The following is a 27,249-nucleotide window of genomic DNA, read 5'->3' as shown; positions in this document are numbered from 1 at the left end:
AGACCTGGAAATTTACCTGAAATGCTATACACTAGATGTGGAGATCAGAGTGAATGGCAGTGTTCTTGGCCTCAAGGCCTAGTGAGAGCTTCATTTAGTCTTTGTCAAGCACAATCTACATGCTTAACTCCCTCTGTCCCTTGCAGAGCTCTCTGCTCTGCCAATGCTAACACGTTGATGATCCCTGGCCCACGCAAGGTATGCTTGATCTCAATTAGGTCTTGGCCCCTGCCTGGTGGAATGAGCTCCTGGAAGAGCTAAGGGCCCTGTCGGAGCTACCACAGTTCTGCAGGGCCTGCAAGAGGGAACTCTTCTGCCAGGGGTTTGATTGAGGCTAAGGTAAGGAAGATCAGTGTGGCCCCTCCTCCAAGCACCTACCTTGAGGCATAGATCTGGGTTAGACCTGTTGAGCTGAGTATGCATTTTACGGGAATGGTTTCTATTACTGATATTATTATTGTTGCTTTATTGTTTTACTTACTCTTTTTTAAACTGCTGCAACTGGCTGGTCTGAGAGTTGCGGTTAATGACTCTAATAATGAAGAAGATCACAGTCAGAGGAAGGTGTTGGGACCTGATTATTGCAGTGTTTCTGAGCACTTCAGAATGCCACTGTTGATATTACATGAGGGACTGGAGAATCCATGGTTATGTCCGGTTTTGTTCTTGCGGAAAACATGGTGGTGCATGCTGCACAAACTCACAGAACGTGAAAGCAAGGCCCCTTAACGAGATCAGCTGCCCAGTTTTAGAGTAGGTTGTCATCAATATGCTGATGACATCCAGCTATTTATTACTCTGAATATGCCATGCAGTGGCTGTTGGCTGGCCTGGCCTGGTGTCCAAATGTAGCGGTCCACTAGCTGATGGACAGTGAACAGAAGTGTCATAGAGATGATCCTTGTTGGAAAGACCACTACTTTAAATGGGATTGTTCTGCCTACCATTGATGAGGTGCAGCTTTTGTTGAAAGGCTTTGTTAGCAGATTCGTGGATTCTGTTCTCCAGTTGGAGAAACGTGTCCTTGCTACATGTGGTTAGGAAGTTGGCCTCGTATTTGCAGACTGATTTCTCTGGTCCATGCTTCAGTAATCCTGTGGCTAGATTACTGTAGTATGATCTATATTGGGCTACCTTGAAGACAATCTGGCAACTGAAGCTGGTGCAAAACCCAGCCACTTATTTTTTAACTGTAACTAGCTGATGGGGCCATTTTGCTCCGATGTTGAGGTCGCTTTGCTGGCTGCAGATTAGTTTCTGAGTCCAACTCAAGCTGTTGGTGCTGGTTTCTAAAGCCCTTTATGACCTTGGGTTCCATATATTCGAAGGTCCACTGCTTCCTGCCCTTTCCTGTGTAGCATCTCCCACTTTCCAGCAATGTCTCTTCTCAGTTCCCCCCTCTCCCCATTATCTAAGTCACCTGTCATGGCCTGGGCTCAACAAACAAAATCTGGGGTACACAGCAAAACACCCGAAAAAAAGGGCTGTGTAATAGTGGCTCTAAAGCTACAGTTAACAATGCTTCCAAAGATGTAAAATGGTCATTTATAAAGCATCATAAACAGTAATAACCATACAATCCTGCAAACATGTGTGCAGTAATACAAGTATAATGCAAAAAATAGTTCAGGCAAAAGTCCAATAGGTTAGTTCCAGCTGAAGTCCAGCAAGGATCTGGTAGACCCCTGTTTCGCATGGTAGCTTCTACAATGGTCCTAGCAGGAGTAATATAACATTATCAAGTTCCTTAAGGTAATAATAAACTGACTCAGAAGAATTCTCCAAAAATGAACTAATTAATTACATCAAATGGTACTTTTTCAAGCTGCACATGATCCAGGGCTCAGACTTTTTCAGGGCCTGTCCCATGTCTCTGGGTCAGCCTCCCAGAAGAAGTCAGAGTGCTCTTTCCCACCTGGCCTTCTGCAAGGCAGGCCTCTTTGGGTGGCCTCCTAAGCCTGGACACAGGGCTGAAAGTTGAATAAATTGCTTTAGTGTGTAATGTTATTTTGTATTACCTGCTGTGGATTGCGGGAACCAATACTTTAAATATGCCTGCCTTGGCTCTTTCCTTGCAAACAAGGTCACCATAGTCAGTGGTAACTTGATGGGCCATGATTGCTGTGTCAGCCACAAATAGCACTACATGTCAGCACCCTCTGCCTTGAGGGACTAAGGGGAGTGGGAAATAAGAAGGCAATAACTATCTTGGGCTGCATAATTTGTGCTTAAACATTGCCCATGAGCCCTGAGCCAACTATATCTTTAAGACTAACAGCAGGCTTAACTGTGGATTAGCTGTCTGTATTTGGGTAGAGAACTGAAAGGACAGCTCTTATCAATCCTTCTAGCCTGCAAGGCAGTGGCAGCCTTGTCATGAGCCAGCATGGTGGAGTGGTTAAAAGCTGTGACTTCTATTCCGGTGAGTCGGGGTTGATTCCTCATTCTTCTTCCACCTGCAGCCAGCTGGAAGACTTTGGGCTTGTCACAGCCCTGCTAGAGGCATTCTGATCAGCGGTCTTGTCAGAAGCTCTCTCAGCCTCACCTACCTCACAGGGTGTCTGTTGAGGGGAGATGAAGGGAAGGTGGTTGTAAACCGCTTGGAGACTCCTTCAGGCAGTGAAAAGCGGGTTATAAAAACCAAGCCTTCCTCTTCTTCTCCTGAAGGCATTCACTCATTAGCAGGAGAAGGTAGATTCCGGTGAGTAGCCGTGTTGGTCTGAAGAAACAATATAAAGTTTGAATCCAGTGGCACCTTTTAAACCAACTAAGTTTTATTCATGGTGGTTTGTGTGCATGCGCAAAGGGGCTTGTGCTGAACCGTGGCATGTGTAATTGCAGGCTGTTTGGGTTGTTAAGCCGATGGAACTGGCATTCTCTTGCTAAGTCTTCCTTTCTGGAAGGCTATCTGGTTATCTGGTGCTATTCAAGTATCGGATTGAAAAACGGTTTCCCCTTTTTGGAGAATAGTGTGCGTGGCTAGTAAAGGGGGCATCTGAGATCTAGATCATGCCTCCGAAAAAGTACTTATGCAATTAGCAAGATCATCAGGTACCTGGGCAACCTGTGCAGAAATGAAAGTCAGAATCCCTTTCCCAGGACTACCTAATTTGCATGCGTAGGCTGATAAAGCAGCCAAGAAAATCTCCCTGGAATACTTGTGTTGATACTCAAATGTTTCACTAAGCAGTGTTTCAGTGAAGCCTGTCACAAAGCAAACTGATCTCATCTGCAGTTTCTGGGGGCTTTTTGCATACATGGGGAAGAAGAGGTGACTTCACTAATGAGGAATGTGCTTTGCTAAGTATAAGAGGGGGGCCTGCTCTCCTGGGGCTTATTGTCAGTATAACAAGTTTGTCAATGATGTCATGTATCCAAACATGCTCCAGCAAGCTTTAAGGACACAGGAAGTGCTTGGGAAACTGAAGTCTGTTTTAATAATAAATGGGAACAAAGTTCTACAGGTTGGGTATAGAAGAATTTATTGGAAAAGGAAGCATTGCCAGGTGCCGATTCCTGTTAGACTACAGCTGCCAGACATGGTTGACCAGAAGGGTCGGGTTCAAAATGAAGTAATTATTGTATTTTATATACACAGTCTTGTTCACCATCCTGAGCTGGCTTGTCGGGAGGGCGGTCTAAAAATCTAAGAAATAATTTCTGAATGTGTGCTGAATAGAAACAACCCTGAATCTACAGGGGACAGTGTAGGACAGGGGTAGTCAACCTGCGGCCCTCCAGATGTCCATGGACTACAATTTCCGTGAGGCCCTGCAAGCAAATGTTGCCAGGGGCTCATGGGAATTGTAGTCCATGGACATCTGGAGGGCCACAGTTTGACTACCCCTGGTGTAGGAGAAACACCACCACCAAAAAAAAGTTAAGCCCACTTCCTAATTTTGAGTTTTGCACTTAAACGAAATACAGCCTCTAGTTCAGTGGTTCTCAACCTTCCTAATACCGCGACCCTTTTATATAGTTCCTCATGTTGTGGTGACCCCCAACCATAAAATTACGCAAGTGTTCTTTCACAAAATTAAACTGACCAATGGCGTGAAGATCCATTGTTCATGATCCTAAACCCGCCCGCGGTGCTGCGGGCGCCGCAAACTAAATAAAGCCATAAGGGCTTAGGGGGAGGAGTTAGGGCGGGCTCTGTCTGGGATGAGGAAGGGTGCCGATTGGCCCCTTCCTCCGGACAGACCATCGGCGGGGCCAATCGGCAGGCGCGAAGCCTCCAATTCCCGCCCTGCCGCGCGGCTCGCAGTTGCTCCCTTGCCGGTGGCCTGATGTGGTGAGAGGTGCGAAGTGCCTCCGCCGCATCAGGCCGCCGCCAACGGAGCCCCCGCCAGCCGCGCGCAGCACCGGGTCTCCTATCACGGGTTCTTGATGGGTCGGCACTGCTTGCATTTTGCCGACCCCTCCGTCCTGCTCTGCAACTTGGCCGCCACGACCCACCAGGACTTGGTCATGCTGGCCTGCGACCCGCCAGACAGCCACGTCTTCAACGCCCTTCTGGCCAGCCCCTCCGTGCCCGAGAAGCAGAGGCCCAAAGTTCTGTGCCAGCTGAAGGTAAGGGCTGCCACACTGGGGCCGGCACCGAAACCATGATCTAGCGCCCGCTGTATTGTGAGTACAGCGGGCTTGATTACTAGTTGTATATAAATTGTATATAAATTGGTGGGCGCCTTTAGGAGGAGCGGCAACAGTGCCGCCCCCTCCCCAAGCTGCTTGCCCTGCTGCAACTTCTGTGAAAGAGTTATTTGACCCCCAAACGGGTCATGACCCCCAGGTTGAGAACCACTGCTCTAGTCCTTTTGGTTGCAGAGATAACAAGGGGAAGTGTGCAAACTTTTTCTCTGTCAGGAGGACAGCTAGAAGAGCTGCCTCCAAAGACAACTGCTAGTTAAACCCTTCCTGACCAAACTCATTCTCTTCCCTTGTTACTTTGGAGTTTAAAAGAACTTTGGGCAGAAAATGGGAGTCATATTTATGGTATACGTAGGGCTTGCTGTCTCCTGTTTGCAACTGGGATTATGCTTGCAGTAGGTGGAATCACTGGAGGGAGAATCCCCAGGTTTACTTGGCCTGGTATCTGGTTTTAAACAGTTGCAGACATATTTTAATCAGTTGCAGACAAGCATTCTGCACATTCTGATTGAATAGCCACAGTCAAGCTCCTGGTTTGACCCACACTCCTCCCAGAAGTCTGTGGTTAGGGCTGAGGAGCCATAATGCATGGGTAGCCACAGGTCAGAATTCCAGATCCTTTCATAGCAGGAAAAGGCCTTCAGTATAGAATGCCAGTGGGCTGCGGGGGTCATAATATCTAAATAGTCTTATGTCATCACATTTCTACAGAAAAATAATCTCTTTGGGAAGATCAAGATTGGAGTTAAGAGTCAGCTTTCTGAATGCAAAGACCACAAATGTTCCACACATGTTCAGAGTGCTTTTTCCTCACTACTGGTAGCAACCACAAATGTCTGTCTTCATAGTATTAAGGGATAATTTCTACGTTGGAAGGAATCATTTGCATGCAAGTATATCTTGGGAATCTCCCATCTTAGTAATTAAAGTACTGATTAACACCTTCTACCTACCCACCCTGTGCTTTCTCAACAGTTTTGAATCCTACCCATTTTCTTATGCCCAGCCGTGCTTCAGTGAAGTATCTGTGCACATTCATTAAATCAGCACAGGATGTCGTGTGATAAGCAAATCACTTTTCCTGGATAGCTGGTAGTATGCTAAATTGTGGACGGGTGGCTTGGAAGACTTCCATGCATGCTTGCTTATGGCACTGCACATGGAAATCATATAAATGGGTGGCAGTAACTGGCACTAAATGCTCAATTATATTTTAGGTTTATGGCCCATGTTTTATTATTTAGTCTGGGAACTAGCCTACCTTTTCTAATCCCCATGATTATGAAGATGCATGAAGATACATGTATGACATGTGGAAGTACTATTAATATAGCTGCTTAGTGTCATGTTTCCAGGTTCCATTCAGTGCATTTCAAGGTTTTAAGATGATGAGATCTTCGTTTAATTATATAGGGGAATTACATTGCTCTCTTTTCCATTCAGTCCTTGCAACAACCCTGCTAGGAAGTTATGTCCTTGCAGCAACTGTCAGGTAGGTTAGTCTGAGGAAGAGTGCTTGCACTCGAAAGCTCACGCCTTGATTAAATCTTTATTGGTCTTAAAGGTGCTATTGGACTCTGATTTTATTGTGTCAAGTAGGTTGTGTGACTGGCCTACGTTCACCCAGCAAGTAGGGTGGGGAGTTGAGCCTGGGACACCCAGATCCTAGCCCAACCATCTCTAACCATTGCATTTAGCAATGCTACCCACCCAATGTACTTGCGCCCCCCCCCCAGTGTACAGTTTCTGCCTGCATTGGATCGGGTGGACAGTAAAAAACAAACTCTAGATACGATCTGGCTAGTAGATCAGAAGGCAGTCAGGTACTGGGGCACTGGTTACCATGCAGCTCTGATCCAGTGAATGGGCTCTCTGGTGTAGTCCAAAAAACATCTCTTGGAATCGTGCTGGGAAGAGCAATACGTGGGGAAGTAGGCAGGAGTGAACAATTCATTAATTTAATTTTTTTCTCCTCAATGGTGACCCAAATAAGCTTGCAGTTTTTTTACTCTTATGTTTTGTTGGGACCCTCTAACTTAGGTAAGATATGAAATGAATGTTTTACTTTTACTTGAGGTGGAGTTTAAAATTCTTCTGTTTGTAAAATCACAATCAAATTGCGGTTTTCATAAAATTATAGACTGTCCAGGGCAAAAAGACAAATTTCCTCTGCAAATCTTAGTCATTTCACCCAGATTGAGAGAATGGGTAATGTCTGCTGCATATTTCAGGTAATTCTGCTTTACTTGTGGTACATCCCATGATAATGTTGACAAATTAATGGTAGCCTCTGATAGCATCTTGCTTCTGTACAGATAGGCCCCAAGCTCCTGACTTCTGCTTTACCTGTGTGGCAGTCCATATTAGTCTTTAGCTGTGCACATTCTATCTTGCTTAGAATGAAAATATTCGATGGTATAGTGCCAGCATGATGTGCCAGACTAGATAAAGGAATCAAGCCCAGAGTAGAGGCTGCCACTCTCCACCACTACACGAAGCTGGCTCTCAGTGTGGATTCAAATTTCCTGGTCTGTGAGTATAATGGAGAGGATATAACCATGTATGTTGCTGTGAAGTCCGTGAAGGTTAGGCAGGATAAAAATGTGGTATTCAGCCTTTTTATAAATGGACTCCTGCTGTGCCAATGGACTACTGCTGTGTACAACCACTGGGCCTCACCTATGCTTTAGTTCAGTGGTCCGCAACCTTCTTCAGGCTTCGGACCGCTGGCGGCAGGGAGGGTGATCGCCCGGCCGCGCATGCGTGGGAGTGCTGTGCATGCGCGTTTGTGGCCGCACAAACGTGCATGCATGGCCCTGCTTCCCTCTCCCCCCCTCCACAAAAAGAAGCTTGCGGCCGATTTGCTTGTGGCTTGGGAAGTTTCTTACTGGGGTGGGGGGTGGGGAGAGGGAGCCACGGCCCAGTGCCAGGGCCTTCACAGCCTGGCAGCGGTCCGCGGCCTGGCGGTTGGGGACCACCACTTTAGTTGAAGGATGGAAAGTTTGTAGTTATATGTGAATATTATAAGGAGCACTATGGTGGAACTGAGTGCTATTCCTTAATACCTTACTGGCTTTATATGGTATTTGTATGACTAAAGAGTGTTATACGCTAGCCATAATGACAAACTTGCAATTGCTCGGGGGAAAAGCCATATTAAATATTTTGCATGCAAAAGGCAAGCTGCTTTGGCCTATATACTGTAGTTATGTATGGAATTATTGTTCCTACTTGGAATGTCTGAAGTTTGCTCAAAACTAAACATAAGAACAGAAGCTGCAAGAACTATCCTTAGTGTTAAACTTTTGAATGGTAAAGGCTTTTCCCGTTGAACTGTACTGCAGCTATCCAGACAGCCTGTTTTAGGGGCTTGGTATTTACTCAACAGATGGTATTTACTAATGGTCAATAGCAGCATGACATCTCTCTAATATCTGTGTTTGTGCATGGGCATGCAGGTGATCCCCTCTTGTCCTTTTCCTTGAGTTCTCCATGTATCACCAGATTTAGAGAAAAGTCATGCCTGCTTCCAAGTAAGCTGGAGAGTGAGCCGTCCCTGAAACATGTCACAGTTGTCCCTCTTAAACTTTCTCGTCCACAGGATGGTTCCTTCAAAAGGGGAATGGTGGGCTGAGACATGGGATAGTAGGCTGAGAGTAGTAGGCACTTTCTCACTTCGTAAAAACCTGGTTACCACCCTTGTGGATAGGCTGGAATAACCACAAAGGCTGTATATCACTTTTGCAGGGTTAGTCACTTTGGGTAAGTAGTAGTTTATTTAGAACAACCCAATAAATCATTTGAATGAGGCATCTGAGCTGAGAATCTTCATGTTGCATCGGCTGAGCAATGGTGGTTCTTGTTTGGATGGGGGAACATGGAATATGTGTGCTTTTCAAAGCTACATGACACAGACACTCATGTGTGCGGTTGGCAGCTATATGAAGCAGCCCCAATTAGATGTAACTATGCTCCATTTAGGCGATGAGAGATTCTAAACACATCTGCATGTTGCATATCATGCCTTCACAGGACATAAAACAAACTACACATTTAAATGGATGCACAACCATTCTATTAATTTTAATACATACAATAAGAAATGATAGTATAAATTATTTCACGAATTTATACTATTATTTCTCATTGTATGTGTTAAATTCTCATTGTATGTATTAAATTATTTCTCGTTGTATTTATTAAATTAATGGGCCTCAAGGGGAAGAGCATTCTGCAAACAGGGTAGTCCTAAATAAGCCCTGTATTTGGCTGCTGCCTGCCCTTCCTCAGAAGGGGAGGGCACAGAGAACAGGGCTTGTGAGCTGGATGTTATGTGTGGGATGAGCAGTATGGGAGGAGGCGGCTTTCAAGTACCCTGGCCCCAAGCCATTTAGGGCTTTAAAGGTAAGAACCAGACCTGTAATTGTGCCTTGATACAAATGGACAGCCAGTGCAGGTATTTCAGCACTGGGATAATGTGTTCCCTGCATCCCACACTGACAGTAGCCTGGCTGCCGCCTTTTAGATGTGCTTCAGTTTGCAGACTGTTTTCAAAGGCATCACTACATAAAGTGTGTTATAGTACCCCATGGATTCCTTCTCAGGGCTCCCTGGAACCCTATGGCTCTGGCCTGCCTTATTGGAGTCAGCTACAAGCTGTTTCTGGCATTGCCATGAAAACAGGGAACTGGCCACTTCCATTGACCCTTGGGAGGTGGTGTTCCCACAGGGTTATAACGCTTGTAAAATGGGCAGAGCCTGGATAATTCCTCCTGGCTCAAGCCGACTCCTTTCTTCCCCTTCAGATGTGGCGGCTGACATCACTTCTGGCCCGGTTCCAGGGTTCCTTGGAGCCTGAAAAATATTTCAGGGGCTCTTGCACTGTTGGAAAGTTGAAAAAGGCTGTAGTAATCTAACCTGGATATAATCAGATCCTGAATAACCATGGCCAGATCTTGCTTCTCAAAGAATGGAATTGAGCTTTTCTGGGCTTTTTCGAAGCACCTAAAAAGATAAACTTGGAGGCACCTTTCTCCAAATCTCTGATCTCTTCCACAGGCTTCATGTGTGAGAGCAGTGTGAGGACAAGATGAACCCCATAGCATTTATGCTATGGGGCTAAGCAGCAGTCCCCTATCATCACCACCCAGAATCAACCAGTCAAACTAAAGCAAGTGCTTCATGACTCCAAGATCCTCAGTAAACCAAGGAGTATTTCAGACTCTGCAAGAGGGTAGAAGGTACTCAGAAGTGATCATGTCCACAGCCCAGATCATTTCTGGATTCTACCAGTCAGTTGAGGCTGCGGAAGAAGCACCAACCTTTTTGTGATCACAGGAAATGTCAGGAAATCATCTGGTTCTGTTCTTACTTCTACCCCACTCCCCCCCATTATAGAGTTTCTGAGTATTTGTAGCTCTAAACCTCACCAGGTGATGATTGGTTCATGGCAGGGTTAGTGCGGGAAACTCTTCCATTGCCAAGGTATGCCTTCTTTCCCCTGTTGTATGTGTAGGGATTACAATGTCCTGAGATAGCCCCATGGTTGTCATGGTAGCCATGAAATCTTCAGCTGTTCCATTTGACAAGATTGCCCCAAATGTCCTCTCTGCCTTCACCTCAAACAGGCTCCAAGGTACACCAGGGAGCTTCAGGACAGGAAGGGGGAAGTGAGACAACTTGAGCTGAGTGTGGAGGAAGACTCTGTCGAAGTGGCAAGAACGTCTTTTCGCATGCTTATTATGGGCTCATGAGGTGGCAGATGACAAAACAAGAGTTTTATGCCACTGACTGAGTTTTATGTCTGTGAGCTCTTGCTTGGGCCAATTGTTTAGGATAATGAGGTAGAGCAGGGGTAGTCAAACTGCGGCCCTCCATGGACTACAATTCCCATGAGCCCCGCTGGGGCTCAGGAATTGTAGTCCATGGACATCTGGAGGGCCGCAGTTTGACTACCCCTGAGGTAGAGGGTTTAAATTTTTTTTTTCTCGGTCCCGAAGTAGATTGGAATTTGGTTTTATGGTTATGTTTTATGTATTGGGGTTTTATTCTTGTTGTAACCTGCCATGAACCAATTCTGGGAGCGGTGGGTAAAAAAATCTAATAAATAAATTACCAGTGATACAGAGGAGGGGGGATCAGCTCAATCCAGTTCCCAGTCTCAATCCAGTTCCCACCCATCCTCAGAAGGTGCTTCCCTGCTTGCTTTGCTCATTTCATAGCAATTTAGATATGTAGATTTTAAGCTAAATGCTGCTCTTCCGAAGAGAGTAAAGTTTAAAATGGCAAGCAATGATTCTAGAGCTGTTCTTTTGTACCACTCTTTTTACTACCCAAAGGAGTCTCAAAGTGGCTTACGATCACCTACCCTCCTTCTCCCCATAACGGAAACCCTGTGCGGTAGATGAGGCTGAGAGAGCTCTGAGAGAACAGTGACTGATTCAGTGTCACCCAGCGGGTTGCATGTGGAGGAGTGGGGAATCAAACATGATTCTCCAGATTATAGACTGCCACTCTTAACCAGCAGACTCCAATAAAATTGCCACTCATTTCAGCGGCAGCAAACCAACTGCAGAAAAGTAATTCCGGCCAATGTCTATTGGTAAGGTTGTTATTAGGTGCGAAGTCGTGTCCGACCCATCGTGACCCCATGGACAATGGTCCTCCAGGCCTTCCTGACCTCTACCATTCCCCGGAGTGCATTTAAGTTCACACCGACTGCTTCAGTGACTCCATCCAGCCACCTCATTCTCTGTCATCCCCTTCTTCTTTTGCCCTCAGTCGCTCCCAGAATTAGGCTCTTCTCCAGGGAGTCCTTCTGTCTCATAAGGCAGCCGAAGTATTCAATGGGTAGGATACAGAACAGGTTTTATGCATATCTGGCTACATGGGAATGATAGAACAGAATTTTGAAGGCTTGAATGGTCCACATACTGTGTTAACACCTGTCTTCCTTCCTGGCCTAGTTTTTAATTTTAACTTGCAGCCAGGTAAGTACAAGATGATTGATTGGCTGTCTCTTCAATGGAGGCATTGAACTTGCATACTAGTAGCGCCAAAGTAATCAGCATAATCATGACTTGTATCAGAACAGATAAGCAAAGTAGCTGTTTTGTATAATTGGGCAAATGCCAACAAATCCATTGTCTATGGAAGCTTATTCTTTTTTTAATCTCAAGCTTCATTCCAGCCCTTGTGAAGCCTCTCCTTGGCTTGCATTTAAAAAGCTGGGCAGGGAGGGCTTAGCTGCAGTAGGGCAGTTCCTGCAAGTCCCACTGATTCCCACTACTTATGCTCTCGTGTTTGTTTCATCAAGGAGGTGCCTTCCTACTCAGTCTGTTCTTGCCTTCTCTTACTGAACTTTCCCCCTCAAGTCCTCAGTGGGCGTGGGTTAACAAAAGATGTCCAGGAGCATTCATGGGCAATACGTTTGAAAGAGTTAAATCAATATAGCAAGAAAGGCTTTCCAGCAGGACCCCGTCCAAAGCTTTAAGTGCTGTAAGGTAAAGGTAAAGGTATCCCCTGTGCAAGCACCGAGTCATGTCTGACCCTTGGGGTGACGCCCTCTAGCGTTTTCATGGCAGACTCAATACGGGGTGGTTTGCCAGTGCCTTCCCCATTAAGTGCTGTAGTTCTGCATAAATCCTGATCCAGTAATTTGTACCCATCATCCCCAGTTCTGAAGATCAGCAGTTGACATGGTGCTCAGTCGCCAAACTGCATTCAGCAATGTCATTCTTCCCCTTCTCTAATCCTCCTTTTGCTCATGGCAGTAAAACGTAGCTCTCCTCTGTGTACTGCAGTTACCAAGGAAATTTACTGCTGTTAGCTTATCATGTTTCCGCTGATTGTTTAACTGCAAATTCCTAGCAGCGCTAGAGCAGGACAAAGTTCAAAGAGAATCTGTGAATTTAGTTCTGTAAGCTTTATTTTGAACAGCACTACCGTAACGTATGGCTTCATCATTCAAACTTGAGACCAATTTAAGACAGTTTTGCATTGCAGCAGGCTCTGTGTGAACGTGTAGGCAGTCAGTGTTCTGTTTGGTGACACCCTTGGGTGTGTGCTGTGGAACTCTTTGTATTGTGACAAATCAAAATGGTTATTCAACAAATGCTAGTAAATGCCTTGAATAACCATTTTGTGGTAGACTTTTTAAAGTCAATGTTTAACATTGCCTTATTGCCTGAGATAAGAGTACATACTTTTGAGGTTGCTCAGACTGTTAACAGTGTTCAGGCTGTGATGCATTAGGAGTAAATGGCAGTGGTGACTGACTGACTAAGTTATTAATACTGAAGATTTCTTGGTTCAAAATGCAGATATCGTGACTTCAGTTATTTGAAACAAGTGAAAGTTAATGTGAACTCCATAATCCGGTAGAACTAGCATTGGACCTGGAAAAAAATCAATTATTAAAATTATTTATTCATTGTATTCATATACCGCCCTCCCCTGAGGCTCAGGGTGGTTTACATAAAAGTAGAAAACAATACAAGGAACTTAGTTTTTCCATAATGTGTAGATAACCACAACAATAATATTAACATTAATAACTGTAACAGTGCAAACAGGTCCAGGGGCAGAATGAATGAATGGATTTCTGGGCGGGAGGGAGCAGGGACCCTGTAGATGTTGCTGGTTTTGCTTGGTCTCAACCAAATGCCTGGCGGAAGAGCTCCCTTTTGCAGGACCTGCGGGATTGTTTTAGCTCTGTCAGGGCCCTGATCTCCTATGGGAGCTCATTCCACCAGGTGGAGGCCAGAACAGAGAATGCTTGGGCCCTGGTTGAGGCCAGGCAGGCTTCTTTAGGGCCAGGGATCATTAGCCAGTTGGTGACGATGGAGTGTAGTGCTCTTCGAGGAACATAGGCAGGGAGGCAGTCCCTCAGGTACATTGGTCCCTGACCGCGTATGGCCTTAAAGATAATTACCAGATCTGGAATTCAACGGGTAACCACTGTAGTTCATGGAGAATGGGCCGAATGTGGGACCTCCTTGGTGCTGCTGTGAGGACCCTGGCCGTTGCATTTTGGACGAACTGTAGTTTCCGGGTCAAGGCTAAGGGCAGGCCTGCATAGAGCCAGTTACAGAAGTCCAGTCTAGAGGTGACCATCACATGGATCTCTGTAGCTAGGTAGGGCACTAGTAGCTTGGCTTGGTGGAGATGATAAAATGCCAGTTGTGCTACCTTTGTGACCTGGGTTTCCCTTGTGAAGGATGCATCCAGAATCATGCCCAGGTTCCTGGCAGAGTGAGCCGTTGAGAGCTGCACCACATCCAGGGTGGGCTGATGTATTTCCTCAAATGGGCCCTCCTACCCAGCCACAGGACCTCCGTCTTTGAAGGATTGAGCTTCAGGCGACTCTACTTGAATCACCTCGTCATTGCTTCCAGACAGTTGGCTAATGTTTCTGGGGGAGAGTCAGGGTGGCCATCCATCAGGAAGAAGAGCTGGATGTCATCTGCATATTGATGACAACCCAGCACAAACTTCTGTACCAGTTGTGTAAGAGGGCTCATGAAGATGTTGAATAAGATAGGAGAGAGGACCGCTCCCTGTGATACTTCACAAGTAAGTTGTCAGCGGTTTGATGTTCTCTCTACTATTGTAATCCTCTGTCCACAACCCCAGAGGAAGGAGATTAACCATTGGAGGGCTGTCCCTTGTATTCTGGCATTGGCGAGGCGGTGAGCTAAAAGCTCATGGTCGATTGCATTGAATGCTGCTGAGAGGTCTAGTAATATCAGCAGCACCCACCCGCCTCGGTCCAACTGGTGACAGAGGTCATCTGTCAGGGTGACTAGTGCTGTCTCTACCCCATGGCCAGACCGGAAACCTGACTGAGATGGGTCCAGGACCAAAGTTTCTTCCAGGAATGCCATTAATTGGTTTGTGACAGCCCTTTCTGCCATCTTCCCCAGAAATGCTAGGTGTGAGACAGGTTGGTAGTTACCAGGCTCTCACAGGTATAAAGATTTTTTTCAGTAGCGGATGTACCACTGCCTCTTTCAGTCCCTCTGGGAATTCTCCTGTTGTGAGAGATAGGTTGATTACCTCCCGGTGGGGACTCCTCATCCTCATATCAGATGTTTTTAGGAGCCGTAATGGGCAGGGATCTAGTGGGCATGTGGTTGGCCTTGCTGCTTAGCATCCTGTCCACTTCAGTCAGCGTGAGTCATCTGAAGTCACTCAGTGTTTCCTCCAAAGATGGCCAAAGGTCCTCTCATTCACTTTCTGTTGGAGGGACGTCTAAGGTTGGAGGGACGTCATGTTGGAGTGTCAAATTTTGTCTGCAAAATGACTCGCAAATGCCTCACAGCTGATATCCAGTTGGCTACTCCTTTGTTGCCCTTCAACCAGGGCAGTGAGAGATCGAACTATCCTAAACAATTGAGCTGGGTGTGAGTCTGCAGGCGTGATGGTAGCTGAGTAAAAATTGCATTTTACTGACTTCACTGCCATCTCATAGGCCTTCATCTGCATTCTATAAGATGTTCTTGAGGCTTTGTGAGTCTTCCTCCAGACTCGCTTTAGCCGTCTCAGTTCCCTTTTCTTACTGTGAAGCTCCTTGGTGTACTAGGGGGTTCGCTTGAGGCGGGGGTGAAGAGGGCCTCGGGGAGCTATCTTGGCAATGGCAGTCAGTTGCTGACCAGACCATTGAGAGAGGTGCTGGGAAGCATTGGTTCTTGCAGAGCATTCAGGAATCCAATAGGATCCATAAGTCTCTGCAGGAAAGCTGAAGTTTGCTCAGCCTCCAACTGAGGAGGGGGTGGTAGCCTTAGCTGAGCTTTCAGGACATAGTGATCTGACCATGGCACGACAGTTGCCATAACCAGATCCATGTTCAGGCCCATGCCAAAAATGAGATCCAGGGTGTGGCCTGCTTTATGGGTGGGCCAACAACAAATTGTGAGAGCTGTAGTGTCACCATGGATGACACCAAGTCCTGCCCAATTCTGGAGGATGGCAGCTCAGCATGGACATTAAAGTCCCCCAGAACTAATAGCCTGGGGAACTGTAGCATCCAGGCCGCCACTGCCTCCACCACAGGCAGGGCATTTGGAGGTGAATTGGGCACGCGGTACACTAACCAGATGGTCATGCTCTCAGTTGATCCCTATCTGAGGCTAGCACATTCAATGCCTGGTATTGATGGCGCAGGAAGGGCCCTGAAGGAGAAAGCCTCTCGGGTTAGGATTGCCACCCCTCCTCCCCACCCTGCAGTCCGAGACTGGTGGAGGACAGTGAACCCAGCAGGGTAACTGTTTCATCCCACCTTGCCCAGGTTTCTGTCACACACACCAGGTCCGCTCTTTGTTCTGCTAAGTAATTTTACAGGGTAGAGGTTTTGTTTATTGACCAGGCGTTGCAAAGCACCAGTGTCAGAGGTGGGTTATTTACCTTTATCTCCACCCTACGGGGCCCAAGTGTGGTTGAATTTCCAAATTGTTGGCTACTCAAGTATGAATTTCTTAAAACTGTGCTATTAGTGAAGACTCCACATCCTTGTTCATTTCAGATGCTCACGGCGTACCATACTGCAGAAACCTTACAAGTACAATTAATTTTGTGCTAGTCACAAAATCCTGGACATGTGGGATGTGTGCTGCTGGGATCAAGGCCTGCTGATGAACATTTTGGCTTTCTCTAAAGTGCATCCTTAATGGAACTTTCCGCCAAAGGGTGTTTGCTTGGTGCCATTTCTTAGGCAAAGAACTGCTCAGTGTTTGGATAGTTAACTGTTGCTGCCACTTAGTAGGCAACTGGCTCTGATTAGAAATTTGTATTTGGCTGCTGATCTTATTGTGTGTATTCATTTTTAGCCCCCTAGAGTATTTGAGGGACCGTAACACCCTATGTCCCCCACAGGGCTTTGTGCTCTGTGGGTACAAATAGGTTGGAGATCCCCGGCCCTTGTGAGGTTCTCCTGGCCTGGACAAGGGACAGGGCCTTTCAGGCCTGATCCCTTCCTGGTGGAATGAGCTCCTGGGAGAGCCAAGGGCCATAATGGAACATCTTCAGCTCTGCACAGCATGCAAGAAGGAGCTCTTCTGCCAGGTGTTTAGTCAGAAAATCAGGCCACTCCTCCAGTGCCCAATCTTAGCTACATCTCCAATGGCACATATAGCAGCAAATCGGTGGCTTAGTTAAGGGGGTAGGTTTTGGGAAGATAGTTGTGGGGATTTTAAAGTTACGTCTTATTGATTTTTGTTGTATGCTTTGTTGTAAGCCGCTGTGGGCTAGCTGGCTAGGAGCAATGGTATAGAAATTAAATACATACATACATACATATATACTCTGTCAGGTGCCACAGAAATGCTTCATCTTGTTGCAGGCTCCTGTTTTAACAGATTCCTCAGTATGTAGGCTGTGGCTTCATTGTCCATGTGACTTGCTTGGGAGAAGCACTCTAGAGCTGCCAGGCAGGGATCCCTGCACCTAAACTTTTCTACATGAACAAGATATACACTGTTACTTAAGGTGGACTTAGGTGGATAGCCATTTTGGTCTGAATCAGCAGAACAAGGTTTAAGTCCAGTGGTACCTTTCAGTTTTATTCAAGGAGTAAGCTTTCATGTGCACACACACTTTTTCATTTACAAAATTGCCTCACTGTTCTACTGTTACTTAAGGGTATTGGTTATTTGTGTGCTGCCACCTGGGGTAGTTTACAGCTGTGATTGGTTGGCAACATGGAGCCATGGGCAGTGGGCAAATAGTCAGTATTCAACTATAGGTAACTTAGCAGCACCTCAGCCCTGTGTTTCTAATCATGTAGCACACTTAACCGTAACTCATGACATTGGCTAGTTTTGTCTTGGGATGTATGCCGATTTGGTTTTGTTCCAAATAAAGTACTTTGAAGCCTTTCCAAGGTGGGATATAATTGTGTGTAAAATCTTCCCCCTGTGGCTTATGCTGTTATGCATAACACCCCTCTTTCATGTGGCTTGGCTGTTACTAATCGTCCTGTTTGAGGCCACTAATGAAGCTGTCATTTTCCTTCCATTTATTATGTAATTACGACATTAATCTGAGAAGGGCTTAATGTTTCAGCACCCCGTCTCCAGTTTGGGGTCTGCCTTGATTTGATGGTGTTGTGCGTATAAAAATGAGAATTCAGCAAGCAAATACTGAGGAAAACGTTGGATTTTATTACAAAGTTCTTTATTGTGACTTGTATAATAGTGGCTACTGAATTGAAAGGCAGTCTTCAAGATGGCATGGCTGTTTGAAACAAGGAACATTTGGTTTTTAAAAAATTACTAATCCTTCAGAATTGTCAGACTGCCATTTTTTAAAACGGCAGCTCTAGTCAAGGCATGCTTGAGGTTTTGCATGTGCTCTTGGTAAAATGACCTCTCATTTCCTTCCTACCCTGTAGGAGTAGATTGTGACTGGCAGCTTCTCAAAGCCCTAGCAGTATTTTGCAGTAAGTGCTATAGTAGACTAAAGTGCAGCTTTCCACCTTTGGCTTACTGGAGTATGTGGAAGGAATACAAGAGCATCCATTGACTGAAATTTAAACAAACACTCTTCAATGTTTTCTATATCTACAGTATACACAGGGATTACTATTATGACAATTTATTGCTGTAGCATTATTTTATGCAATATATTTTGAATGGGCAAAACCTTGGCTTTTTACCCCTTCCAAAGATACATTTCCTAATTGTTTTTTCAGTTCTTCCTCAAAATTAAGCCCAGACTTGAGGGGGAACAAACAGTGTACCAAACCTTTCTGGCTTTTCCTCATACCTGCATATCCTGTGAGGAAATATATATATTCAGCTTCTCACTCTTCAGTTCTTCTGAAATTCTTCTGTTCTCCGTTCTCCCCAGACATCCCTCCCAGCCAGTAATCTCTTAATGGGAGGAGCAGCTGCATTATGAGCTTTGAGTTTGTAGTTGACTTTAAGATATAGGTGGTTGGACCCTGATAACTTGATGATTCTGTGAGCTTCTTGACAGTTAGCCCTTGATGCTTGCTCACTCTATTCTTCATTTTGGGGGGAGATATGACTAAGTTCCCCATATCATCTTTCAATTCCGTACAGCTATCATATTTTTGAGCTTTTCAGATTTTTCAGTTAACCTTGATCTTAGCCTGTGTCTCTTCTGTGTTGAGGTTTTCCTAAAAATCATTCCTTGGGGCCATAAGCCTTTCTATTGCTTAAGATGTTGAAGATAGCAATTAATCACTTTGGATAATAATTCCTCTGTTCCTAATCTCCTATGCAATTGCTCACTGCTTGGAGCCAGAACTAATGCAGTAAAACTGAATGGTGCTGGGTGATGTATGGGTAGAATCTTACTGGCTGTTTGACTGGCTAGTGTGCTGTCTCGGATGGTCCAGGGGTGACTAGGGATTAGCCAGGAGAGGCAAACAGTGCCTGGGCTAGCCAAAGTACTAGGAGGATTCTAAGTGGCCCCCAAGTTGCTGAGGAAAAGTTAGTTCTGAAGTCACTCTTTAAACTTTTTTTGTGTGAACTGGGTTTTGTTATGCGTAAAGAGTACTGATACGAACTTTCATAAGGTATTTGATTCAAACTTTTATACAATTGCTATTTAAGATATCTTCTAGATATCTTTAGCTTATGCTCTCGGTAGATTTTAAGATAGCATGTGCTTTTGATTTGCTGTTGTGACCAAATTTGAATGGAAATCAATTCAGCTTATCAACAGTTTAGTGAAAATGGTGAGACCTGCCTAACTGTTCATGACATCAAAGTGTCTTATGACTATCTTTGATCCTAGTGCACTGAGGAATTTCTAGCTTACCAGCAGTGTAATATCTAACACTTCAGTGAGGAAAGGACAAAATACTTGGCGTAAGAAGGGTAGATTTATCACATAGATGTGAATGCAGTGCATAAAATGAAAAAAACAAGGGAAACTACAGCTATCTGTAGAAGCAGATTTTTGTTGTCCAGTGGAAGTTTCTACCCTCTTATGTGCCAGCCATTTTGAATGTTTAAGAACACGAGAGACATCAAGCAACCTAGTTTGTTTCAACTTTGTGGCAGTAAACCTCATTAATTGAGCATGAAACAGTTAAACATAGAAAAGTGGGTGGATCACTAAACAGTTTAAACAACAATCATCCCCAAGAATAAATGAATGAAAAGTTGTCAACTTTTAAAGATGCCTGCTGAAAGATGGGCATAGCTGGCCACCTGTTACTACTACTGCAGTAGCCTAATGAAACTACACGGTGAAAGGCTATGGGTTCATGTGCCGGGGAAAGTAGACATTAATAATTTTCATCAAGACGATGGCTAGCTCACCTGTTCAATACAGTTCAGTGTGATTTACTGCTAAATTGGGAAGGGCTGTGGTTTAGTGATAGAACATCTGCTTTGTATGCAGAACTTCTCGTGTTCAATCTTTAGCATACCCAGTGAAAAAGATTATTTAGTGGGAAATGCCTGAGATACTGGAGAGCCAACTGCCAGCATGAGTAGACAGTATTACCCAAGATGGACTAAGGTTATTTGGTGTAAGGCAGCTTCATGTGTATAAAGTACATCTTCATCTTACCAAATGCATTATTTTACACTGCTAACCTCCTGATTGTGTTTCTTTTTCAGATAGTAAAGCTATTGTTGATGGTAACCTGAAACTAATCCTGGGGCTAGTATGGACTCTTATCCTCCATTATTCAATTTCTATGCCTGTGTGGGAAGATGAAGGAGATGACGATGCCAAGAAACAGACTCCAAAGCAGAGATTACTAGGCTGGATTCAGAACAAAATCCCCTACTTGCCGATAACTAACTTTAACCAAAACTGGCAGGATGGCAAAGCACTGGGTGCCCTTGTTGATAGCTGTGCTCCAGGTGAGTCTTCTATGTCCAAATTTCCATTCTTTCCTAGTGACGCTAATAGGTCATTTTTGAACTTCCTCTGTATTCTGTTTTAGTAACTGGTTGCTAATGGATTTTTTCCTGTTATTTCAGGCAGTCCTGTTTTAGTTGTGGTCTGCTATTGGAATTTATTTCCCTGTTCATTCAACCCCTCTTGTGTTGGTTTAGCAAAGCATAGTTAAGCTGCTTTTGAGGGAAACTATTTTCTTCTGTTTTCTGTCCTTACTTTGTGCCTCTGAATTGTTTAAAATGTCCATAGCACTTCCTACAATGTCGCTTCACCTCCCTGCTCTTTTTTTGCAGCACAACCTTTGGTAGACTTTTAAAAATGCTTCAAATTGAACACTGTAGCGCTTAACCAATATAATATGACAGTGCTATAGTGGCATCCTTGACATGCCTTGATTCCATTGACTCAGTGAAATCAAGGCACCTCAAGGGTGCCACTGTGGCACGGAAGGGCTACGTTGGTTTAGCGCAATAGCACTCAACTTAGAATGTTAAAAAACATCTCCTGGGGCAGATCGTGTGCTGAAAAAGGGCAAGAGTTTGAAAGGACCCCAGCACTTCAGAGACGGCTCATTAACAAAAGGAAATTTGCTGTATGAAATCCCCATCCCTGTATCACTTTACGTAAAATCACGCCAACAACAAATAACATCCGGCTTATTTATTTATAGATTTCTATACTGCTGTTCTCCAATGGTCTCGTGGTGGTTTCCAACATCAGTAAATACAATAAGACCCATAAAACATCCCCCCATTACAAATTATCACAATTAGATGGTGAATCAATCCTAGATACCCTAACCCTCACTGTCTCCCTTCCGTGTTCAGCCCAAGGGTCAGTTCTCTTATAGTAGGAGTGAGACCCAGATCTAATCAACATGGAGGGGGGGATCCTCCAATGAAAACACCCGGGTGCCGCCCTGGTCTCAACCGTAAGCCTGGTGGAAGAACTCCATCTTGCAGGCTCTGCAGAAAGCTGGCAGCTCTGGCAGGGTCCTTGGCTCTTCCAGGAGCTCATTCCACCAGGCTGGGGCCAGGACTGAAAAGGTCCTAGCCCTGGTTGAGACCAGGCAGGTAATGTGAAAATCTTCATTGTCTGGTCATTTGTTGGCTTTGCATTAAAGTCTAGTGGCATGGAAGCTGCCCATAAGCTCAAACTGGCGGAAGAGATCTCAGTAAAATATTCTTATTGAGAGAATCCATATCTAGACACTGCTGGAGGGAATGATAGGTTATGATGCATCACCATGGCTCCTAAGGACTAAAGTTGTAGAAAGATTACTGAATATCTAGTCGTATTACGGCACATTTATTATTGTACAACTGATTTTCAACTCCAGGAAGTATTACATAGGTGTTTGAAATATTAGAGAAATACTTCAGAAAAATGCAATATCCTGGTCTTTCCGATAGCAGAACTATTACATCACCCTGGCCACCAGTGCTGCTGCACCCAAGTGAATAGAGATATTGATGTAAACTTTTCGACGTCTTGTAGTTGGTGGATTCAAATGAGTAGCCGTGTTGGTCTGAAGTAGCACAATAAAATCAGAGTCCAGTAGCACCTTTAAGACCAACAAAGATTTATTCAAGGCGTGAGCTTTTAAGTGCAAGCACTCTTCATCAGACTAAGAACTGAGTTCTGCAATCTAAGAGTCCTCTACTAAGCTCTTTAATTAATCTACTTTTACAAATAAAATTTGAATGGGTGTTTGACATCTTCAGAGTTGCATACTGCTTGGATAAAAAAAATCCTAATTAGGTAAAGAACTTTCAGCAGTGCTTCCTGGGTCCCAAACTGTCTTGTGCCAGTATATCTTGAGCAAATAGACCTTTAATTAGGAGAAAGATCTTTTGGGTTGCAGAACTGCAAACTTTAGAAATTTCAAAAAGAAATTCTAAACTAGGAAGCGTTCAACTGAAAATTTGTTGTGGCTGTTGGTCTTTAACTTCACTGCAATGGAGGTGTACTTCTATATGAATATGGGCAGAACACCCAGTTAGTGTTCACCTTGGCCAAAAGTGAAATACAATAAGTCCTAAGTCTAAGAATTGTTCTTTTAGGTCTCTGCCCGGACTGGGAAGCCTGGGACCCAAAAAAACCTGTTGATAATGCTCGTGAAGCCATGCAACAAGCAGATGACTGGCTGGGTGTGCCTCAGGTAAGCAAAAAAGGACTTCTGGATTATACTTTATCCTGAACTTTGCTGGTGGTTTGAAGCCCAAAGTACTCGCTCTATGTTGGCTGTAGAATTGCAAAATTAAAGCTGCAAGATGATTCTAGGGCAATGCGGTTGGTTCTCTGCACCTTTCAGTCTAGCTTTTTGAAAGAGAAATTACATAATCTACTGAGGCATGAAAACTATGGAACATGATCCTTGCCAGGCCAGTTGTTCAGTGCGATAGTTTGCCAGTTGGTGAGGCTATTGTGGCAAGTTGATAGTAAATAGCATATTGCTTATTGTTAGCCACTTGAGTTTAGCTCTACTCCCTAGCAACAAGTAAGGACAGCACAGGTAGTTCTACTTAAGAGTTTTTGAAGTATGAATTCTTGGCACCAGTAGCGTGCAGGTGCTATACTGATGATCTCTCTTTCCTTAGAGGGCTTTGGCCAGAATGCGTATTAATCATTACTGAGTGCTGCTGAAAGTAGTCTCTCTAGGATATAGCATTCTTGTTTAGAAAATGTGTATCCTGATTGTCTATTACAAATGTGCTATTAGAGTTCATTGTGCAAAACAATGAGCTGTGTCCTACCATCTATTTCTCCTGATTACTTCCCATTTGCCATGATACTGTTTATGAAGGGGGGGGGGATGCTAACCCTCACAGAGCAAAATGTCAGGGGGCTCAGTGACCTGTTGTCAGAGGGTGAGGTAGGGGTGTCCATTCACATATCTACAAGGATATATACCCATAACTATAAGAAATTTGACTTAAACCAATGAAGAAAATTAAGACATTGAACTGCAAAAACACAAATGGGGCAGCTGATAAATACTAGTGCACCAAATTAAATATTACTCAATACAAAAGATAGCGTGGCATAAAACCTATTGCTTTCCCCCAGAGTCCTGCAGAATCAGGCTTTTACCCCTTTACAAGCCAGATGGGAAGCTAGACTAATTCTCCCACACCCCTCCCTGCACAGCTTTTACATTCTAAACTACATTTTTATCCTATCCTTCAAAAGTGTAGATTTGGCATGCCTCCCCTTATATGAAAGCTGCCAATAGAGTCATATGGAGACTGAATACATGGTAGCAGCTCACATGAAGTATGGGGCACAAGGATCCCTTTTACCCATATGAACTTGCACATGGCTTGAGATCTGAGAGTGGTGTAGCAGTGTTTTAATATACCCAGGACTAAGCACATGTGACCAAGCCTTTTCTGTTGGGAGTGTACAAGTTAAGAGCTCCCATGGGGAAAATCACTGGAACACTATCTCTCCTGAATTATGTTGAGGGCAATTTCCTTTGGATGTACCCTCCAAACTTCCTGGGTCGTCTTGCTGAGGGGCTTTTGTAGCTTTTTGTATGCTATCTTTAATATCATGTATAAAATTTAAGGTTATGTAGGGCTACCAATTGTAGATTCAAGGAGCTCACCAACCGATCTGTTTTCTCGTAGAAAAGCTGGGGGATCTGGTCAGATGATCCTTCAGAATGCAATGGGGATATATGGGCCTAAAGCAAGAACTGGCAGAAGCTGCTCTCTTCCTTGCACAAGCTCTTCACATTTTCACAAGAGGAAAGAGTTGACTTCTTCTGCTGCCTGCTCAAGCTGCAGCTCCTGTGTATTATCCTCCTATGTCCTATCCCCCTCTGGTTCTCAGGAGCACCTTTTGACCACAGGCTAATTGATACCTTGAGTCAAGTCATACCTATGGTCTGTCTCAACCAGTGTTGTCTACTTTGATGGGGAGCAGTTTTCCAGAGTGTCTGACTAAAAAGGAACTTCCCCATCACTTGCCACCGGAGGTTCTTTTTCTGGAAGTGCTTCTGATTGAACCTTGAACTGTTTACAAAGCAATTTCTAAGCCTCAGTGGCAGAAGAGGCTACAGGGAGGCTTGTTCCACAACCCCATTCAGTTTGTGGGTTCTTACTTGTAGTGCTGTAACAGCCCCTGTGGTCATAAGGGAGCAGTTCACTAAGGCATGTTAAATGATCAGTGTTTAAGAGAACAAAGCAATGTAGCTGTGTGAGAAGGTGTGAGGTGAGTTTCACTTCTGACTAATTTGTGCTGTAATTGATGTTGATCAGGTCATCACTCCTGAGGAAATTATTCACCCTGATGTGGATGAACACTCTGTAATGACATACCTGTCACAGTTCCCTAAAGCAAAATTAAAACCAGGTGCTCCTCTGAAACCTAAACTTAATCCAAAGAAGGCAAGAGCATATGGCAGAGGTAAGGTCTAGAATGCTCTTCTCACTTTTTGCGGTTGAGTAAATTCACACCTGTTGTGTGAAGACCAGTTGATTCTTGTTTGTTTAAATCCTGTTTGTAGACAAACTTCCAAGTTCTATTGTATTCAATTGGTATGATGCCAAGATTCAGAAATACGTGGAAATAGTCCAAAAGCCGCTCCTACTTTCATGTGAATTTTTAGACTCTCAGAGAACCAGTTCAGCAAGCCTGCTATCTGATGTCCTGGACCATATTTGAGTGGTCTAATTGTCTGTGTTCCTTCCCACCCTTTAAGGGGAGACTTCGGCCTGTTATCAGAGGGTGGAGGTCAGTTACTGACTTTGTGTAAATCTTTCTTAGAGATGTGTGGGTCTAATGCTGCCAAGAGTGAGAAAAGAAGGAACTGAAAGTTTGTACCTATCCTAACATGTTAATACTGCATGTTTATAGCATATTTTTTCAAAGGCATAGGTGCCTCAATTACATGAACCACTTAGATTGGGTGGAATTATGGAGATGGTTAAGCATTTATCTTAAAATAAGGTCAAATGTCTTCTCATTGTAGTGGAATACTGATATTTCCCCTGTTTTAAAGCAGTCTGGGAATAATTGCCAAGCATTTAGGATGGGTTTACTGTCCCATGACTTGTGGGGTGACTGTTAGTCGTATAATTTATTGAACACTAGGGTATGGCTTCTGGGGACTTCCAATGTCTATATGAATGAACAATCCAGGGCTTGTTTATAGAAACATGGGGAACAGTGTTCTGTAGTAGTGCAATGTAAGGTAGCTCACATAAGTATTGTACCTTGGGGTTATAGGCAAGGGAGCTAAGACAGTTGAATGCAGATATCATGCATGTATTGTATATATGGAAATTAATCTGTTAATTTAGACTAAAATATTAGTGTATTATTATTTACAGCTTAATACAAGATTTCTATCAATAATTATCACTGCTGCTTGCATTAGGACAGTGTAAAAGTCACTGGTGTAACATCTGGGGCAATGCTTGGTACTGCATGTGTTTCAATTGTGAAAAGTAGCATTTGAACAAGAGCTGTTTTTTTGTACTCTACCTTCTACTACCTGAAGGAGTCTCAAAGCAGCTTACAATTGCCTACAAATCCTCTCCTCTCAACAGACATTGTGTGAGGTAGGTGAGGCTGAGGGAGCTCTGAGAGAACTCTGACTAGCCCAAGGTCACCCAGGTGGCTGTCTGCAGAGGAGGGGTGGGGAATCCAACCTGGTTCTCCAGATTAGAGGCCACCACTCTTAAGCACTGCACCAGGTTGGCTCCTGAAGAAGAGGAAAGGGGGGAGGGCATCATGTTTTAGGTTTCTGATACTAAACTTTGGAGACATGAAGAGATACTTGTGGGAGCTTGGAACTCTGAGTTGCACAGTAAAGATGACACATACAGGACTGGCAGGTATAGTTCATATAGCCTGTAAAATTATGAAACTCATGGAACACATGGCTGTTGCTGGCTTGGGTCTACATGGCATTCAGGCACAATGAATGAAAATGGGTCATTAAGAGACAAAATATTTCTGAAAGTGGTGACTAATGGTGGATGGTGATTGCCATGACACGTGGATGGCTTTAAGCACAAGATTAGGTGAAACTGAATGCTGAGAACTCAAAGTAATGAACATTTCAGTGGAAGATGACAAACATTAACCTGTTTACTTGTTAAAGCCACCATTGTTCTTGTACCTCTTTATTTTTGCAGGAATTGAACCACATGGGAATATGGTGAAGCAACCTGCCAACTTCACTGTGGACACAATCAGTGCTGGTCAGGGAGAAGTAATGGTCTTTGTAGAAGATCCAGAAGGAAACAGGGAAGAGGTGCGTATATCCAGAAATCTTGTTTGGAGTTTGCTGACCACATGCTATCTGTGCCTGTATGGAATTCTGTGTTCTTGGAATGCTTTTGGACAACCAGATGAATATTTGAGTTGGGTTCACCTTATCAGGCCTCAGGTGTAGCATTACAGTGATGGGATCCTGGTGGGGAAGACCCACAGACTTATTAGAATACTTGCTTTCCCAGCCATACTATGGCTGTAAAACTAGAGAGTTGATTAGGAGAACTGCCTGTTTTTGAGGCAAGTTCACAAGGTGATATTACTGAATGTGTTCTCAGAAGTCAACCTGAGTTGTTTGAGAAGGGGTCATGGCATAGTTCCCACACAAGCATTGCTTCAGAACAGGCACTACTAGGGTAGGAAGGAGCTGTCTGATGTTGCTTCCCGCATGATGAAGAAAAAGAAGAGTTTGTCCTTATACCCCGCTTTTCA

General features: G+C 44.4%; 1 protein-coding gene across 4 annotated transcripts in view; it reads left to right on the top strand.

Annotated features, from left to right (window-relative positions):
- FLNB (filamin B) overlaps positions 1–27,249 on the top strand; it is a 95,401-nt gene that overhangs the window by 14,559 nt on the left and 53,593 nt on the right. For all 4 annotated transcript variants that reach the window (XM_077325450.1, XM_077325449.1, XM_077325448.1 and 1 more), the window contains exons 2-5: positions 20,244–20,492; positions 22,593–22,690; positions 24,795–24,942; positions 26,679–26,797. In XM_077325450.1, coding sequence (XP_077181565.1) covers positions 20,244–20,492; positions 22,593–22,690; positions 24,795–24,942; positions 26,679–26,797 — 614 coding nt within the window. The remainder of the gene's footprint in view (positions 1–20,243; positions 20,493–22,592; positions 22,691–24,794; positions 24,943–26,678; positions 26,798–27,249) is intronic.

The sequence above is a fragment of the Paroedura picta genome, chromosome 3 (genome assembly GCF_049243985.1).
Source record: "Paroedura picta isolate Pp20150507F chromosome 3, Ppicta_v3.0, whole genome shotgun sequence".
NCBI classification, from domain to species: Eukaryota; Metazoa; Chordata; class Lepidosauria; order Squamata; family Gekkonidae; genus Paroedura; species Paroedura picta.
The sequence above is the reverse complement of the archived record's forward strand: the minus strand, read 5'-3'. Positions and strand labels throughout refer to the sequence as shown.